This window comes from Centrocercus urophasianus, unplaced genomic scaffold (genome assembly GCF_019232065.1).
Source record: "Centrocercus urophasianus isolate 14NV4802_14NV808 unplaced genomic scaffold, USGS_Curo_1.0 seq_22, whole genome shotgun sequence".
NCBI classification, from domain to species: domain Eukaryota; kingdom Metazoa; phylum Chordata; class Aves; order Galliformes; family Phasianidae; genus Centrocercus; species Centrocercus urophasianus.
Genome location: NW_024884778.1, coordinates 6,625,508 through 6,644,868, shown reverse-complemented (window position 1 = coordinate 6,644,868; position 19,361 = coordinate 6,625,508). Strand labels below are relative to the sequence as shown.

The 19,361-nt window shown below is 43.3% G+C and overlaps 1 protein-coding gene across 3 annotated transcripts in view; it reads right to left on the bottom strand.

Annotated features, from left to right (window-relative positions):
- The window catches only part of CADPS (calcium dependent secretion activator), a 173,076-nt gene that overhangs the window by 29,619 nt on the left and 124,096 nt on the right, over positions 1 to 19,361 (bottom strand). For 2 of the 3 annotated variants that reach the window (XM_042823752.1, XM_042823750.1), the window contains 4 exons: positions 16,029 to 16,135; positions 11,216 to 11,372; positions 10,196 to 10,337; positions 837 to 992 (listed from right to left, as the gene is read on the bottom strand). In XM_042823752.1, coding sequence (XP_042679686.1) covers positions 837 to 992; positions 10,196 to 10,337; positions 11,216 to 11,372; positions 16,029 to 16,135 — 562 coding nt within the window. Of the gene's footprint in view, positions 1 to 836; positions 993 to 4,078; positions 4,226 to 10,195; positions 10,338 to 11,215; positions 11,373 to 16,028; positions 16,136 to 19,361 lie in introns of all 3 variants that reach the window. The other variant, XM_042823751.1, reaches the window with a different exon arrangement.

Here is a 19,361-nt window from a genome sequence, read left to right as displayed (position 1 = left end):
TATTAGCAGTACCAGCTGGATTTGGCACTCGTTTTGCCTTTGGTCTGTCTCTTTGTCTATTAATTTTTGCGCGATGGAATGCAAAGTTCATTTCTTCCTCTTGCCTAATCAGCTCTGACACCAAATGAACATAAATTACTGTGGGAAGTTTGACAATTTAATGCTAACATTTTGTTTTCAGAATGACAGCTGCCTGTGTATTTGAAAGTTTTTAAAGAAACCTCTCTCTTTTGGAAGATCTGCAGGTGAGCATCCTGCAACGCGCTGATGATACACTGGCTTTATTCTTTCAACAGCAGATGTGAAGCCTGTGTGCCAAGCTACACTATCACCATTTAGGAACCACTTTTTCTTTTTTATTTTCTTTCTTTTTTCTTTTTTTTCCTCATGGATCTGTGTTTTCTAGCTGGGATCTTACTCGGGGCTATGCCTTCAGCATTCAGCCCTGCTGACACCAAACTGCACTTACAAAGACTCAACCTCTCGTGAGGTGCCAACAAGTTAACAGCCCGTAAAGCTTGAAACTGTGGGTGGTTCACTGCCTTACTGCATTCTTGTGAATACAGAATCACAGAATAATTAAGGTTGGAAAAGACCACTAAGATCATCCATTCCAATGATCAACTCATCACTGCCATATGAATACACACTCTGCAGAGTCTCAACAGGCAGATGTGCTTGTGGAGCCCACAGCTCACAGCTCACAGCAGTGGGTGCCTTTGTGCTCAGCTGGTGCTGGGCAGAGGTGAGCTGGGGCCATGAGTAAAGCTCTGATAGTGAGACAAAACCAAGTGCTGCTCCCTGTGAGCTCCTGTCTAGCTCGTGTGCACACATACCTCTTCACACAGGACTCGATCATGTCACTCGCCATAAGCTTCAAGCGCTGCTCCAAGTGTTTCCCAAACTCCTCCTCAGGCCAGTGCAAATCCCGGATGAAGGTCTGTAGTGCATCCAGTTTCCAGAACAGGTCTTCTGAGGTGCCTGATCCATTGCTGGCAGGGCAAAAGGAGAACAAAAGTCATAGGTGGCATCAGGTTCTCTGTAACCTGATGTGGAGACCATTCCTGCAACAAGTGTGGAGCAGACAGTAGTTTCATACACAGGACAACGCTGGCAATCTCCACCATCAGGATTTTGAGTTTTACCATACAGTTGCCTAATCTACCTTGCTGTCATAACTCACAAAACTCTCCAGACCAGATGAGTGAGACAACACCGAGTCACACATATCAACAGGAAGAATGTGTGTATGGTAAAAATCAGCCTTAGTTAATAACCACATGAACGTATGCGATTATTAAGAACTAAGGCCAGAAACTGCGGTAGAAAATCCTCGGTCAATAATAACTACCATACCGAAACGTATGCAGTTATTAAGATGTGGGGTCTCATGCAATCCTCCCCCCTCCAAACCGTATCTTTAGGTGGCCTCGTCCCGCCCGCTGAGGGCCCGGCTCCGGGGAAGGGCAGTGCTAACAAGTGGTGCGCGAGGACACGCGTTAGCTCTTAACAGCTGCAACAAAACGGGGCTCAGTCCATGGAGCTGAGGGCGCTGGGCATCTCATAGCCAGGACTTCTGGCTGGATTGACTGCTGCACCTCTCCACAGATCCGCCTCTTGCAAAGGCATCTATAGGACAACAGATTTTCCTTTTTTTTTTTTTATAATTTCTTTTGCAACATCTTTGGCCCGTCACAAAACTCTAAATTTCTCTCCATAGCTTGTATTCTCGAACCCACACCCTTGCCCAGATGGAAGTCTTTGGTCCTGCAGCTACACCGGCTCTTTTCACAGTATAATTATATCTCCCAACCCTCCACTGACAGAACAAAAATATAGAACTCGATGGTGCTCTGTTTGTGCAGAGAAATTTATGCATCCATAGCCCTTCTCCCTCCCTCTCTCCATCTCCCTCACTTTTTTCAGAACAATTGCCAAGGGAGCTTTAAGAGTTTCGACCCCCTCCTCGCATACCACTAATGCTAACACAGTAATTTGTAAGATATTTAGCACACCATGCATCACCACTTGTGCCGACATCATCTATAGAAACAGACGAGGGAGGGTGTTTCTATTGTGACAGATGCCAGCTGCATTGAGTTAATGCCAGAGGAAATCGGAGCCAACGCGTACGTGGCTACCACCAGGTGAAAACCATGGTCCCAACATGCCAGGGCCCTGTGCTCCTGTGCTAGCAGGGACAACGATAGAGAGGATGGGTCACCTCCATGGCAAGAGAAACAGATCTGACACTAAGCGACAGGTAACACATCCTTGATGGAGGGGATGGGTGAGTAAAAGGAAACCAGGAAAGTGAAAAGATAAAGAATCAGGCATTTCCTTCAACCAGGGGACAAGTGTGCAGAAGGCTCCAGTGCTCATCTAGCCACTGATCTTTGGTTTCTCCTGGTTCAAACCTCTGCTCGGGTGAACGTAAGCTTTAGCAGTCTAAACCCAGTTTTGGAAATGCACGGATTTATGTCTGAAATAATTAAGTATGTGCAAATGCAGTAATTGGTATTTACCACAGCAACATTATCACACCCATTTGGTTTCAAAATTTTAGAATTATTATTTTTGGTCTTTTTCTCACTTTTGATTAGGACTACATGCGAGTAAACAATATATTAGATTATATTAGATTTGCTTCCAAGTTGCACTGTTAATATTTTGCTCGTGAGCACTGCAATTACTCTAGTCACACAGGCAGCTTGCAATATACTATTAATGCTCACATTTTCAGAGGGATTATCCAATTTTCTGTCATGACATGATTCTTATCTTTTCAAGGGCAATACCACACAGCATGCACAGAGAAAAAGATTAAAACTTTCAAGTATTCTTTACAGGCAACTGCCTAATCTAGCCTTTAATATAGCTCTCTTAGCATGAATATGAGTTGTATCGTTTTGAAACAAAAAAAAATTTATAATCTAATAAAAAATTAAATACCAGTGTTTGCTTTACTTATGGTTCATTACCACGTGCTCTACAGCAACGTCTGTGCATGGCAGAGGCATTTGGTGGACCCCAGGTGTAGATGTAAACTAGGGTGTTCCAGTAACAGTGATGGGGGAGAATCTGGGAAGCTTCTTTGGTTTTATCCTTTAAGAGAAAGGACACGGTAGGGAAAAAGCAATTCAGCTGTACGGAGCTGACTGAGACCATCTCATATTAGCATAACTGTAGTTAACCCAGGAGAAATGGAGTGATCCAAAGTCCTGCGTTAGGACACCTTAGGAGACAGCTGCCTCCAGAGCAGCAGCCTGGGCTTAGCCCACTTCTACTCCTCTCTGCATTGGTTGGTGGCTGGAACCTTTAGGGGGAAAACTGGAGTGAGAGCAGAAGTTGCCTGATGTGTACTCAGATGGGGATAAGCAGAGCTGCCCTCCTGAGCACCTCGAGCTCACACAGGGAGCCAGAGTAGAGCCCAAGGCTCCTAGGGGGCAACTACATTAACACAGTGCCCATTTTCTCCATCCACAGTCAAAGGATCATTTTGCAAATATCTTTCTTTAGTTGGCCAAAGGATTACCCAGGCTACAGTGATGGACGTGGAATTTCAATTGCTCTCTGGGCCCTCTCACAACCCGAATAAGAGTTTTTCCTGTTTCATCTGTTTCATCAAAATCAAGACAGTAATTATCATCTGGGGAATGTGGAACTTGCATTAAATAAAATTCAGTGTTAGATCTACATCTGGTCCACAGAAATTGGTTGACTGGCATTGAAGTTGGCTCATCTTCTCTTTTGGACAAAACTCTTTTCTGAGACACATCGTTTCCCATTATGCACTCCGTGTTTCATATGTTGGCCAGAACGTGTCCCATTGGTGACAGCTGTTTTGTAAAGCAAGATACTTGCTCAAACTCTCAGTGGGAGTAAGAAAATTTTGAAGATTTATACAAAAAACCCTCAAAATACACTTGCCAGAAATTCACCAGTGTCTCATTCAGAAAACGTCTAATTAACTGTATCACTCTTTAAAGTTTTATATAATGCACAGAAACAAACAATACATATCCATGCCAAGATGACTTTAAATTTAAATGAGATCTAATTTGAACTGAATACACACTCAGAATCATAAATAGCAGCCATCCATGACGGTGCAGAAAAGCTAGGCATTTGTGGGATGCCTAGTGGGATGTTAACTGGTAGATTTGGTACTTTAGGGAGATTCACATTTGGTAGATTCACATTGGGCAGATTACTTGTTAAACTCCTGTGGAAGAAACAGACAGAAAGAAAAAATACCATAACAGTGACAATGCAGATGTAGCAGAAGCACGTGACACTTATAAACAAATCTGCAGAATTCACAGCACGACGACAGTTAGGAAACTAAAGCAAAACATTTGAGAAAGAAGCATGGGTATGGAAGCTCAAGTGTACTGTTCTTGCAGTCTGCAATAAAAAAACAAGTTACTTAAAAAAAAAAAAAAAAAGAATGAAAGAAGAAGAGGAATCACAAAGTAGCAGATTAACAGAGTACTCAAACACCCACACAAAATAACTTAACCTTCAATTCCTGATACCATTTCAAAGTACAGGAAGCAACCTTTTCTTGGAAAAACCTATCTGGTAAGGAAGTGAGTCTCAGTTCAAGACACTCAGGTTGGATGGATACATGAAATAGCTGAACGAAGCGAGCTCCCAGAAAAGTCAGCGTGCTTTTCTTGGCATCAGGACTCAAAATAATAAACACAGTTTGAAATACTAACTCTGCTGAAGTTCTTCAGAGTTTTTCTTGCTACTAAATTCAACGAAACCAGAATTTCACTCCAAAAACACTCGTTTTTCTTTACTCTAAAAATAACAAAGCTATGCTAAAATCTGGATTAATCGCTTCCTAAAGGAAGACTTGTGCCCTAAACTCAACCTTGCATTTCTGTGTCTCTCAGGTTGTCCAGGTCTAATATGTGCACTTTGAATGAATTGCACCTGATACACTTAGGGCTGGTATATGAATGTTTCTTGGCTGGAAATGGGCCAGGGAGTGATTAAGGCAATCAAAAGTTAATTTACGAACCAAGTGTTCTTGAGCATCATGACTCTAATAAGCATTTTCAGATATGCAACTGTTATGCAAAAAGAGATCTTTTAAAAATGGGCTAGTGTATTAATTTAGTCTGAAACATTGTTTTTCCTGAAACAATGTGTGGTATAGCAACACCACATGCCTGAAGTTTGCAAAACACCATCTTTTCTGGATCATTATTTGAGCTCGGTAAAAGTGGAATCAGGACTTCAGGCTTTCAGCTTTGGGTTGTACTGCTGAAGCTTCTCTGTTGATGTGCATAAATCCAACTTCAGCATTCAGGCTTCCTTTGGTGGAAAAAACACAATCCAAATCCTTCTTCCAGTGGGAAAAAAAAAAGTCTGTTCTTGCTTCCTTTTGTTTCTATGCTTCTTAGTAGATTGGACTTCACTTCATCTGCTTGCTCTCTTTGTGAGACAGTAAGCAGATAGGAGAATTTACTGATGCAACAAAGCTACCCATTGTTTCCATTCATACTGTATCTGCCTATTAAGATATGATTAGTGAATGAGACAGACTTCACAGTGATGGAGAGTGCGTGAAATCTTCAGAAATGGCAGTGCATGTGGTTAGATACTGCTGTGGAATAAAGAAATAGCAAGAGGTGGACAACATATAAATGTATAAGGAAAAGCAACTTAAATAACTTAGCCAGATGGTAAATACATAAATCAGAGGACCTTTGGTTTTAATATTAAAATTCAAGAAGTGACAGTGTTATATTAATAAAAACACTGTATTAATAAAATGTGACTTCTAGAGTAAACAGTATACTATATTCACACGGAAACATATTTCTTTTATACAACACATTATTTTGCTGATGCAAGGATATGTTGCAAGAATAAGTTAGTACTCCTAAAAGGAAACAGAACAGCAAAGTAATGCCGTATATTACGTTAACATACAGTAACTAATTTTAAAAATATTCTCCTGAATTGACATGCACAATTTTGCAGGTTCAACTCATCTAATTATCTGACTAACAGTTCCAGTGAGACCTGTAAAAAATGATTAATATTACCAACAAATGTTCCAGCCTGCAGTTGCTCAGACCATAAAAACCACAGGTCCAAGACAAGAAACTGTTTCTAAAAGCTAGCCATGCCTATTTAATATAGATGGCTATATATAACCTCAGCCATCAGGCAGGGAATGTGGGCATTTGGATCAACAAGATGAGGGCTGTCTCATTTAAGAAGCTTTGGGACTGGATCCTGATATGTTTGAGAAAAGATGTACACTCTGGAGCTATACTGCTTGTTATCTTGGTTTCTTCTGCTTCACCCCATTTGTTGGCAATGGAGATGGCTTTCACCTGTGCTGCCTGCGAGGGAATTCTCATGCAGACAGACTGGCAGCACACCGTGCCAGCATCCCCACGCTCACCGTGCTGTGGTGCTGATGGCAGGAAACATGTAGCAATGCACAGAGGCCACTCCTGCAGGGCTGCCCCAGGACTGGAAGGAGGGCAGGAAATCACTGTGCTTTTACCAAAGGGTCTCCTTCCTGGTTTCAGAGCAGAGCTAAAAGCGAGCCCTGGCCCTGATGTAGCTTAGGTCCTACGTGATGGTTTACGGATTGAAGAGGCAGACACCTGTCTCTTCCATCACCAGATATGCTCACTACCTTCCTGCCTAGGATGAGCAAATGCTCGAGAGCAAATCTTTTCACAAAAGCCTTGATGTGAAGCAAAGAGCTTATAGTGAAGTAGGCAGTCAAACCTGTGCTCTTCCTCTCTCTGACTGACATCCAGAATAGTAACGAAAATACTCATTTTCACTACAGCAGTGCTTTCTTTGAAGGGGAAACATTTTTCGCTAGCACTATAGCTTTGTAGTACATCCTCTTCCAACGATTAATATAATCACACAGTTCCATTTCTTGCATTTTATGTGAAGGATAAACTTATAAAGTTTGCAAAGGGTTAGTGAGCAATCAGCAGATGTTAAAGGCGGGATGAGAGTGCAGCAGGGACAGCCTCAGGTCAGTGAGTAACCTCCTCATCGAGCAGCTCAAACCGGCTGTCCCCGCACCGGCTTTAGCATTTGCTCAGAAAGATCTTCCAAGACAGACACACACACACAGAGACACACACACACACATACGTGTCTGCTGGCTGCAGATCAATCGGCATTCTCTGGGAAGCTAGCACGAAAAACCCATTGCACAACCCTACTTTTCCAAGACCTCTCAGCTCACCAGAGAACAGACCTGCTCTGTATCCTCCGTATTTGGATGACTGTGCGAGGGACAAGTGTTCCACGCTTCTCTGCATGGATTCATACGAGCACACCAGCTGCTCTAGCTATAGGGCAAGGACCCCCTGCAAATTCAGCAGCTCTGCAGAGGCAGCTTACAGAGCCCTCATGAGCACGTCACATCGGTGCTTTTTCCCCCGTGTTTTCAGTACTTCACAGTATCTCCCTCACTGTTTGTGATTTCTATACCTAACTCTTCGTAGCATAAGGTGCAGAGTATTCAGCAATGAAAATAGAAGAAATACATGCTTGCAAACTGCCATCTGGTCAGGTTATGGTGGGCTACATATTTCAGCCGTGATTGCAAGCATGATGTAGAGATACCCTTTCAAAGTCTCTGTTCTGTGGAATAGTTTCCTGGCTCAAAGAAGATAATGAGACTTCCTTCTTGCACTTCACTGCGGAGAATTGATGTGGGACTGCAGGAGGCTCTGTGCAGCAGACATTTATAATGACCTGCCCTTCCTGGCCAACCTGAAGGCCTTTCTTCAAAGCAGAGGAAAGCCATGGAGCCACGTTCTGACAGTGGGCCCAGTTCCAGAAAGGCTCTGCTGAACAGTCTGCAGCAGAAGGCCACCACTTGGATGGGAATTGGCTGGACTGAAATACTGGAGCATCACTGACCTGAAAACTCAACTGTGCTTCAGTGGACACATAAGGTAAAAAGGAAATAGACACAGGAAGGCAAATGAAACCAACTATATCTCTGACCTCAGTTTTTCCTGCAAGTTCACTGTAGATCCGCCAAAGAAGAGCAGTTGGTCTGCCCAGGAGGCAAACGATGAAGATCCTCAACAATTAGTTCTGAGCAGTGCCTTAAAGGTGTCATAAGGTCTTAGGAACAGCACCCCCCTTTGCCTTCACACAGCATGTGTCACCCTCTGTTGCTTGCTGTTTCCTCCCCTTGCTGGGTCTGGTTGCACAAAGGCAGCATTTGCAACTCACACCTCTGTGTGCGAGACCAAGAACAAATACCAACTAGTGAAAAAAAACCCAGAGTTCATGCTTTCACCAGAAGGACATGAGCTTCTTGTGAAAAGCACCCACTTCCCTGCTGGAACAAAGCATTTTAATACTGAAGGCTGTACGACACGTAGATAATCCACCCCGGGCTTTTGCTTGGAACTGTGATGCTCAAAGCATTCTGCAGCTGAAGCTGCCCAAAGGGCAAAGCCACTACAACATAACAGAGAAAAGACCTTTGAAAAAGTGTCAAAGATAACTTGAAAATGATAGATATTGGCATACCCAGGGACAAAGCATTTTGACAGGCAAGTATCACAGCCAACTAGTCATGTACATCCACAGTTATGCCACAAGTCATTGAATGCCAAAATAATATCATCTTCTGAAAAAAAGAAAAAAAAGCAGAATGAATTGCTTGTGACTGCCCAAACGAGGTGGACAGTTACACTGAATTAACTGCCTCTGTTTCATAACAGACAGGAAATACAAACAGATTCATTGCTAAAGCAGAACTCTGAAACCGAAGTTAATGCTAACTTCGAAGTGCAATTCTGCTTGAAGGAATGGCTGTAAAAATGGCATTCTCCTACTCGAAAGATCTATTTCTTCTATGTTTTCTGGGTCACATCTGCTTATTTGAAACAAGATTTTTTAGGATTTTTAATCTTGTTAGCCTGCAGACCAAAGACAGCAAATGGAAAGTGAGAGAGACTCCTGAACGCCAGCCACTTAACCCCACTCAAAACAGAGGAGATGATCAGGTGTCAAGAAAAGGCCTGTGATTTGGCAGGCAGAATCCTTATGGATGCTGAGGATGCTCACGAAAGAAAAGAAAAAACCTGGGTAATCAGATTCCAGGTTGCATATGGGAGGCTGGCTGCTGAACAAAATCTCTTTTCCTTGTAAACCGAACATATTTGGTGTGAAAAGCCCTGAAAGACCACACGTTCTTTTACACAGCAACCTCTGAGAGCACAGTGCCACTTAACTTTGCCTAGAGAATCACAAAGAAGCAGGGAAAATACATCTGCAGAAGTCAGCTGGTCTGAGTCCCCAGTCTGGGGCACTGTCAGCCTTGTGGTATTTGCATAGGGTCAATCTTTCCCTTTTAAGACTGTTAACAGAAGGAAAAGTCTATTCTTTTCCTTCACAGGAGCCGATATGAGTTTCTAGAGCAAGCACAGCAGGGTTCAGCAGTGCTTCAAAACCTGTGAAATAACAGCAGCAATCTCAAGCAAATGCCACATTTTTATATTCACCGGCTCCTGAGTTCCATTTGGATTTCTCTCAGGCCACTCATTTCTTGCTGGCTACCCCCTACTCCTCCACATCCAATGGAGCTGGTTCTGCTAGGTGGCTCATCACATCACATCCCCTCCGGGCTGGTCCCTCCTGCACCCCTGGAGTTGCCTAAGGCTGGGACAAGCTGAGCTGCTGGGGTTGCAGCCGACAACCACCAGCCGTGGGGGTGACGTGCTGTCCCTCCATGGGGTGGGTAGAAAAAATGAGTATTGGGAAACATCAATACAGCAATGACTCACTCAAGTTCTGGGGCTGTACTGAACATGGCAAAGCAAGGTTTTTTGTTCTGAAAAGGAGTTATTTGAGTTCAAGAGCAGCGCTGGAAAAGGCCTCTTAGGATGGGATCCAAAAAGCCATGCCAGCTAAGAAAGTTTTCACATTTTCATGCTTCCACATCCAAAAGCACACAGTTTGAACTGAGGCAGCAATGCATTTCAAAAAGCAAATATCATTTCCTTCATTAACTTCAAAACCTTGAAGAGTTCAGGCCTTCTATTCTTAGCATTCAACTAGAAAACATCAAGCACTTTCTGCATGTCCGATCTAATGTTTGCTAATTCATCTCTGTACGAATCTCCATCCATTTGCACCCAAATTCCGATTGTATCAAAGGAGGTTTCCTTACTTTACTGGCTCCCATGACTCCCGCTCAAAGCCCCTGTGAATTGACTGTGCAATTGAGGACTCCATCAGATCGACATATCTAACAACAAGTGGAGCAAACAGGTCTTGGAGGTGTTTGTGGAACTTTCCATTGCACAAATTATCTAGAATAGATAAATAAAAGTACAGTAAGAAACTACTGTTACTAAAAGCTCTGTAACAAACCACAGCGTGGCACTTAATTACACAATGAGTTTGTCAGTGAACGGAAAGAAAGTGAGAACAGAACAGGAGCTGGCATCGTGCACCAAAGCTCACGACAAAGACAGCAGGAATGGCTTCTTAATTGAAACAGATTAACAGACAACAAATCTTCTTTCCCATTAATGTCGGACTTACAAGTTACAAATACATTGTTACTTCCTGCAAATAAAATGCGTGTAAGAAATACTGCATGGCAAACATTATGGCTTTTGCAGGTAGGAGGACTGTTTCTTATTCAGTTACTCACTACCATGACACTCTCAGAAGATGAATCCCTGCTTCGTGAGTGGTGGGGTTTGAAGGCGTGAGCCTTCTCCATGCCTTGGAGAAGCGCCTTATTTCACAGAGCACTAAGCTTCTGAATTCCTCTTACTCTCATTTAATTTAAATCTTTTCCTCCCTTTGGTGAGGTATTTTAAAGTAGGGACTGGTTTGCTCCAAGCTAAATAAATGCAGTACACACATATAAAACAACACACACATTTAATGATGGTGTACATAATTCCCTGCTTGTCAGGCAGCCATTACAAAAGACTTGAGAAGATGAAGCAAAATAAAAGTTCAACTTCTCACCTTCATCTGAGGCATTTGACTTAGGGGTGCCTGTGTGTGCGTCAGAGAATTGCTTTTTTCTAGTGGGAGTGGAACCAAACCAAGCCGATGCTAAGAGTCTGCACTGTGCATCTCTACCCAGCTCAGCTCTCTGTGCAGCACAGAGAAGTATTAGCAGTAACCTGAGCCGCCCACTGAAAAGAAACGACCAAAATACAATACATACAGTCACTACGGAGGAAATCGTTTAGAAGCTGAAAGAGTGGAAAGCTGTCCCACGTGTCGGGGGGTTGCACCTCTAACGCAGCATCCATATCCACCGCAAACAGCGACAGGAAGGTCTCCGCGTGCTCAACCATTAAGTCTGACCACCAAGCAAAGGCCTTGGTAGAAAAAGATAACAGAGCAGTGTGTTAGTTCCAGTAAAGCACAGTCATGGACGCTAGGCCACAGATCTCCAAAAAATGTGCGCCCCGTGGAAACTACCTTTATTGTAAAGAGAACAGTGCTTTCCAGTGCTAGCCTGCACACACAGTGCTAATCATGGGAATTAGGCACTGCTGCTTTCATACAAAGGTCTCTTGCAGAAGATCTATTCAGGGCTCCACCATAAAGGCAGGCAGGTGTAACGTGGCAGAGAAGGTTCTGTCTGTTCAATTTACAATAAATTGCTGAATTCATCTTTAGTTATGCTAATTATCAGAAAACAACTAATTTGTATTCTAAATGATAGAAACTGGGGAGTTTCTTCATTGTGGGTGGGTTTTATGCTGTTATTCAGCAGTTTAAATTTTATTTGGCTTCACTACTTCTATTTCTCTTTAAAAACTGCCTAAGACATTAAAATCTGCCCTAAGTCCCACTCACTCTTATTTGGAAGCGATTCAAGCATCACCTGTGGAAGTTACTACAGCACTGTTCATTTTACATGGCCAGCTACACACGTCATCTAAATACACTACCACCTTCATTAATGCTACTTATCAGGAAACAAAGCTCCATTATCAACATGCCAAGATTTTCAAAAATAAATAAATAAGTCTACAAGCCTGTATTTTCAAAGAGGCAGGAAAAAAAATATACATATCTAATCTTGAAAACCAAAAAAGATCAGTGAAGTAACTCATTCTCATGCACATGGGTCCTTCAGACTCACTGGACGGGCCCTCTGACGTGACATTCACATCATACATGGCTCAGATGTGAATGTTCCAGACGCATGCATGCGTGTTTAGTAATCACTTCTGGCTGGGAACATGCAGTATGAGAAGGGCTGTCGTTAGGACCATGTGCTATAATTTCTAAGCAGCAGAAAATTACTCAGTGACTTAAGGAATCTGAGAAATGGCTTTCAGCACTTTGCAAGAGAAAGAAACCTCTAGCATAGGAGGAAGACTAGAGATAGAACAGAAAAGACTGGGCATAAAGCATTCAGTTCAGAGGAACTGAGTTCAGGGAGGGGTTTTTTGCCTCCTGGATGGAAGGTTTTGGCAAATGTGAATAAGCATGATAGACTTTAGTTTTCTTAGGGTTCTGTTTTGATTAACTGAAGCAGAATGCTTTTGGTTAATGCTGTTCTAGAGAGACACAGAGAACAAGTCCAGCTGTGGGTTCTCTTGGCCACAGGGAGGGACTCATACCCCCAAACCAGGTCAGTGCCATAGACCCCTATAACAGTTCCTATTTTGGACTGACTTCTCACCAGGCAGTGATGCTGTCAGGAGGTCTTTGGGACTATTTCCATTCCTTTGGTCCCTCAAAATACAAAGCAGACAGACATCACTCTGCTATTATTCCATGAGTTGATATAAACTGGTGATAAGACATGCATAGGTTGGATGTGACATGGGGCATTACACACCCAGAGCACAGCTCAGATGTAAAATAGCTAAAAAGAACAAATGAACCCCAAGCTAATTTTAGTACTGGGCCAGCCCTATGGTGTGGGCATGGAAGAGATGAACCGTGCTGTGAAGCAACTCCATCCCTGGGATGTTTGGGCAGCCCAATGTCTAGTATGATGAAGAGTAGCCAAAGGCCAGTGGCAAGTAAGGTCCTGGGGGTGGAAGAGAGGGGAAGTGAGAGAGCATCTTCTGCAACAACCCCGACGTAATTGCTGCAGAGTCCTGCAATAAAACCTGCTTCCACAAAGAACAAGAAAAAAAAAAAAAGCTATTTTAAAAGAATGAGGAAGAAAAGCACATTGTTTGGGGGTGTAGGGGGGAAATAATGCCCAAATCAGTCACCATTTCCCTTCTGTTGAGTCAAATTTTATCTCCACATGTCTCTAACTCATGTCAGGTTCCCCAACCTCCTCCTCCCTATTCTCAGAGGACAGACCCTCCTGCAGTGGGAGAAAAACCACCACACTTTGAAGAGCTCCTTCAAGATGGTAACATTTTCTGTATTTACCATCTACTTACCTGCTTTACTTGAATGTAAAGGCAAAAAAAAAAAAAGTGTTCTTTCTAGCCAAACACACCTATTATTGTATGTTTTACACATGGATACACATGTATATATGTATGACCTCAAAGGGTTAAAATACATATATACATATACACATATGTATACATAGAGAGAGAACATGAGTTCAGAAATACATGAAGACCACGGCCTCTGGCATGTGCCATCAGTCATCCAGGGAGACAAAAATGGAGCTGGAAGATATCTGGTGAGAGAGATATTGCTATGGCAGAGACCTCCTGCTCTCACCTAGGACCAAGGCACCACTGTCTCTTTTGCATTTTTGTCTGTGCTTCTTTCTGATGGGTAGGACTAACCCCACTGATAAGACACAACACTTTCGGTCTAATGGCTTTTGAACATATTCCATGCTCTGAGTTTTGCTTTCTGGGTTCTCACTAGCATGTCTGCCTGGATGTCCATGTTTGGAAAAAAAGGGGTGTATTGTAACAGAAAAAAAATCATGATTTTCAGAGAAGAAGGCATTCCTTCAGCAAGTGATGCCATTTAATTCTGCTGAACATCCAAAGCAGACCAAGGAGTCTCACATTGCAGGTTGAACCTTCTCACCTCCAGGCAGAAGGACAAGATGGAAAAAAACCTCTCATCTGGAATAATTTGAAAAAACATGCAATATCTCAGCGCTTCTCACTGAGAGGAGCAGGATAATGGGGCTGTAACACATAATAAAGATGGTGTGATAAATCAGCCAGGCTCTCGTCTCTCTGTTCCTTTGGGTGCAATTCCAAGTGTGCAGAGAGCTGGCCCACTGCCTGAACACTACTGAAATGCCACAAAAACCCTTGGGACAGGGATTCAATAACGTACCGACAGAGTGCTGGGCTTCTGGACAGAGATAAATGTCACTCCTCCAGGTCACCATTCAGAACAAGGGGCCAGGATGCCTCCTACCCATGTTGGCATTAACCTTCTGTCTCTAATCAAAGCCTTGTGACACAGAAGACATTGAAGAACAGCTCTGAATCTTCCTCCACGTGAGGATCAGAGCAGCATAGCTGGCTGAACACCACGGGCCCTCTAGCTGCCTGCTGCAAAAGTCCACTATTTTCCCAACAACTGGTGCTTTAAAATCAGCTTTATCCAGGCTGGTTGCACACACAGCCTAAGCTGGTGATGAGTGGAATAAAGCACTCATCATCCTCGGGCAAGCTCCTGCAGCTCGTGTGTAAGTGCAGAGCTCTCAGGCAACCCCTGCTTTTGCAAAAGCGAGGTTCATTTCGCTCTTCACCACGTATATTCTCTCTCTACATATAAATACTGTATATCCAGTACAAGGCACATACAGACAAAACCAGAGGAAGAACACTACCATTCTAGTCACTTGTGTAGAACTCAATCCACCTCCACCACAGTGTACTATAGATCAGGTGAATGCAAAACAACAGAGGTAACAACAGGCTGAGGAGAGATTCCAGGCGGGTAGGGTTGTGTTGGGATGTAACTGCAGCGCTCGTAAAATATACCCATTGCTACATGCATGGACTGGACTGCTACGCCACACTGACCCTCTGTGTAAGGCTACCAGCTCCACAAGCAGCCGACTGGGAGTTGCTGTTACATTCTTTGGTCAAAGTTACGGAAGCGAGGGCAAACCAGGTAAAATCCCAGTAGGAAACATGGCACTGAGAGGGCATGCACGAAAGATGACAGGAGTGACTCGTGTCATTCGGTTTAGTCACATACCTCTTTCCCCTGACAGGATCATCCAAGATTGAATGAACAGTAGAAAAACAGGGAGGAAATTTAAATATGCAAGCAGGCATTAGTTGGGTGTCGTGGATTGTTGTGTATTATCAATAAGTTAAGTTATACTGCAAATTTAATATACACCGGAATGATTTTTAGGTGACTGTGAAATTATTTATCAAACGCTCTTAACGCAAAATATAGTGAGTATATACAAAAATGGGAAGGAAAAGAGAAAAGAGTGAATGAGTGTAACAATTCCTACAGTCATACACAGTAACTGCTCACTCTGATACTCAGAATGATCAACTTTCCAATACTTAGCCAAGAGCACCAGATTTACAGCCAACACAGGGCTCGATCCTGCAGATACTTACATGGGTGGGCAACGCCGCTGCCTGGGGCAGTCCCTGCGAGGTGGCACTGTCCTGGCAGCACTGCCAGCTGCCGTGAGGCTCAGTGCTTCCAGGGTCGAGCTTCAGTGTTCTCTAACATCTATTTGCCCCTGACATGGTTTCAGTGTTTTTAAAACATGAATCTTTCCATTAAAGCACTCTGAAGAGTTAAGAGGATGGGCTTGCTCTAGTATGGAGCTGGTGGTGAACATACGTGGCTCTTGCTGGTGCTGCGGACTGATGTAGCAGACAGCAGAACGTAATCAATTCCCCCTTTGGCCCTCCCTACCCTATGGAAAAGCAGTCTTCCTGACCTGTCCCATGTGCCTCCATCACACTTCATCCCCCTGGCTGCCCTCTAGAAAAGATAACCCAGCACCTGTTCAGGAGACATCCCATAAGCACGCAAAGCCACCAGCAACCGACCGGACCCTGCTCGAGAGCTGCAGGACACAGGGCACCGCTGCTCACCTCTGCGTGGTGCTCTTCGTTTTGTTGGAGGACTTCAATTACCAATTCTGCCAGACGTATTGTGTCTTCTAACTTTTTAGCTGGTGTGACTAACCGGCCTACATTTTCTGTAGTACAAGAAGTCGAGTTAAAAGGCAGGCAGAGTGAAAAGCTCGATGTAAAGCAAGTAATTTTAGAGGTTTAAAAAATCCCATAATACTCTACAGCTTTAAAGATCTTTTCATGCATATGTTAAATGCTTGTATAATTAGTACTGTGCAAACCAGAAAGCCACATTCGTTATTATACTATGAAAATACAGTGCTCCAGCTCCAAATTTCACAATATAGTCAGAGTTGTTTTGCTTTATGGTGAGGCAGTGGCACTTTATTAGCTCAAATAAGAACATTACATTCCCTAAAGACAGCATCTGGCCACTAATATATGAACAACATGTATCCTACAGAGTAGATGATGCATTGCAGATCGTGTCTGTATGACTTAACATACTTTTATGATCAATTGAAACAAATCTCTCCATACTTTTAACAAATCGTTAAACTCAAGCAATTTAAATGTCACCTGCTACTGAAAGCAAAAGCTGCAGGTCTGGCTTGCTCCAGGATTTAACTCCACAAAGGTTGAGAAGTTACGCATGCTGGGGGGAGTGGAAAGTGGTAACGCCCACCAGGCGTTCATACGTAAGATTTATATGGGAGAAGATGCAAATTTACAGCAAAAATCCTGCAAACAAACCAAGGAGTTTAAATCCTGGAGCTTGTGCTTTAGATCTATTGAGTTCTTTTGCAGCATTTTCTAAAACGATTTTTAAAAACACTCAAATCATATTGTTCCAGGTAACTGGTATTAATGTACCACAAATCTGAGGTGCTAACAATCTGGAACATTCAAGCTTTTCAACTTAGAGTATTTCAACAGGAATAACAGGAAAAATAAAATAGTGAAAATAAATGTTAAACAACAGCTTCCACAGAGCTGGCTGAGTGCAATCAACGGGGCTTCTGTGACCTGATACGGTGGTTCACCACCACTCCCAGCTCCAAGGAGAAGAGGGGCAGGACCACTGCTCCCTGGGGACGTGCCTGTGCTGCAGTGGGTCCCTGCAGAGGTGTTTCTCCTGCTAATGATGGGCTGCAAACCCAGCTCTGCTTAGTAGATTGGGCAAGGAGCAGGATTATGCTTCAGGAGCTACATCAGCCAGCCCATACCTATCCACCTATGAACATTTTGGTCTCTGTGATATTAAACCTGGAGACTTCATAAGCAGGTGAAGTACCAAAAAAATCCCAAAGGGCCGTAAAATCAGTGCGCTGCCACGAGCAGCCTGAATGAGAGCAACAAAGCCAAATGCTAGAGGTGCATGAATTATAGCTCCTCCACCAGCAAGGCATTCACCTTGGGATGTCCAACACTAAGCCAGCAGCTTGGGTTATGCCTAAGTGAAAGACAGTTGAGCACCTTGCTCCATATTCCTGCATGCATCAGCTGTTTGCACATACTTAAGTGCTTAGGTTTTCTTTGCTGACAGAACAGCAACTCGCGGTTGCACACAGACGTCCCACTTTGCTCTGAAGAGCCCCAGAACACAAACCTCAACTTGCTGAAGGCCTGGCAAGCTTTGAGGACTCAAATCTCCATTTTAACATCTCACCTGCTCCCAGTCTTCACTGGATTTATTCTTAAGGGAAAAAAATCTCCCATGAAGAGGAGAGGAACATTTCTCAGAAGGGGCTGTGAGAGAGACACATGGTGCTGCTGTCAGAGGAGCCCAGCAGCCAGGCCAGCAGAGATCTGGCATTGCAGGTGCTCAGCTCAGCTGAGGGATGCATCAAGGCAAATTAATGCTACACTTTTGCTGATGGATACCATGCACAGGGGCCTTAGGGTCTCCTCTCTGGTTTCCCTTTCATGTCTTGTAGCACTGGAATCAGTAACGCTCCCAGGTTGTCCTTGAAATATCCCATTGGGCAAACACTGAAATTGGACAACTAGGGCTTAACTCATTGTCCCTCTTCCTATGCAACCCAACACCTCACTGGTTACAAGAAAACTTCCTTTTAAGCAAAGAGATCCCAAAGAAATGTCCCTCTGGTTGCTTCTGCACCTTTGAAGCCAAGGGGAAGCTTTTCCATCGATCAGAGCAGCATCAGACCCACTCTCATTTGCAACACTGATCTGCTCTCAAATACAACTAAAAGACAAAAGTGTTAATAAGAACAACTGCTCAGAGATGCTGTCTTTAAAGAAAATATTGATGCTTATACAACTTTGGCAGCCAGCAGATGTCAATCTTAATTTTTTTTCTTCTTATTTTAAATATTTCCCTGGTTAAGTTACTATACATCAGAATATTCCGCTAAGATAGCTGGAGCACTGACAGTTACATGAAACATATACGATATACTTATCAAACATTTCATCCAACATCATGTAAAGCTCATACATATTTATAGTTTTCATGCAAAATGTTATGCAACAACAATGTTATTTTGTGCTGACGTTGATATTTGAAAATGTTGCATATGTCAGACATTGCTAGACAAAAAAAATGTGGACATTTTGAAATAAATGCTACCTCTAAATCTCTACAAACCTACCACATCGCGCTAGGTGGTTTATAAAGCTGCACATGACAACTAGCTTGCTAAGGCTAAACAAGCAACTGCCAGGCTAGAAAACCACTGAATAAATGGAAGGAAGACTATTACAGTACTTGGCGTCTGTTTGGCCATGCCTTTGAGCATATGATTTATCATGTTAGTCTGCGTTTGAGGAGATGCCGGCGGCCCAGCCGGTGGCTTAGGCTTGGATGGACGGGCTGCTGGTGCGTGACGGAGGGACGCCAAAAGTAAAGAGACAATGACGTCATAACAGTGACAAAAGGATGGAAACTTCGAAAGGAACAAAAGCAGAAATGATCAAATACACATGGAAAAAGCCGCTGGGTTTTGCTTCTTGGTGCTTGAGGAGTTACACGGGAATGACACCGTTTGACAACAAAAATCCGAGGAGTCAGCAGATTCTAACATCCTACGGCACTGCGCAATCAGAAAGCCAAGCCCCCAACGCAAGTGTGGGACTGCACTTCATGTGGCCAGTGGGAAACCTCCGTTTGGAAACAGAGCTAAAACTGCCATTCACAGGTGACCGAAAACGACCGCTTGAAGCCAGTGCCCCCGTGCTTAGGTACATTTAGCAATAGAATAACGAGCCGCAGGAATTAATTGCTTTGTAAATATCAATTACACATTTTAGAATTAAACGTCACTGTTGGTTAAAGGGAGCTATAAAATATTCTTGTGCAATTTAAACATGTAAAAAAATCTGTCACTT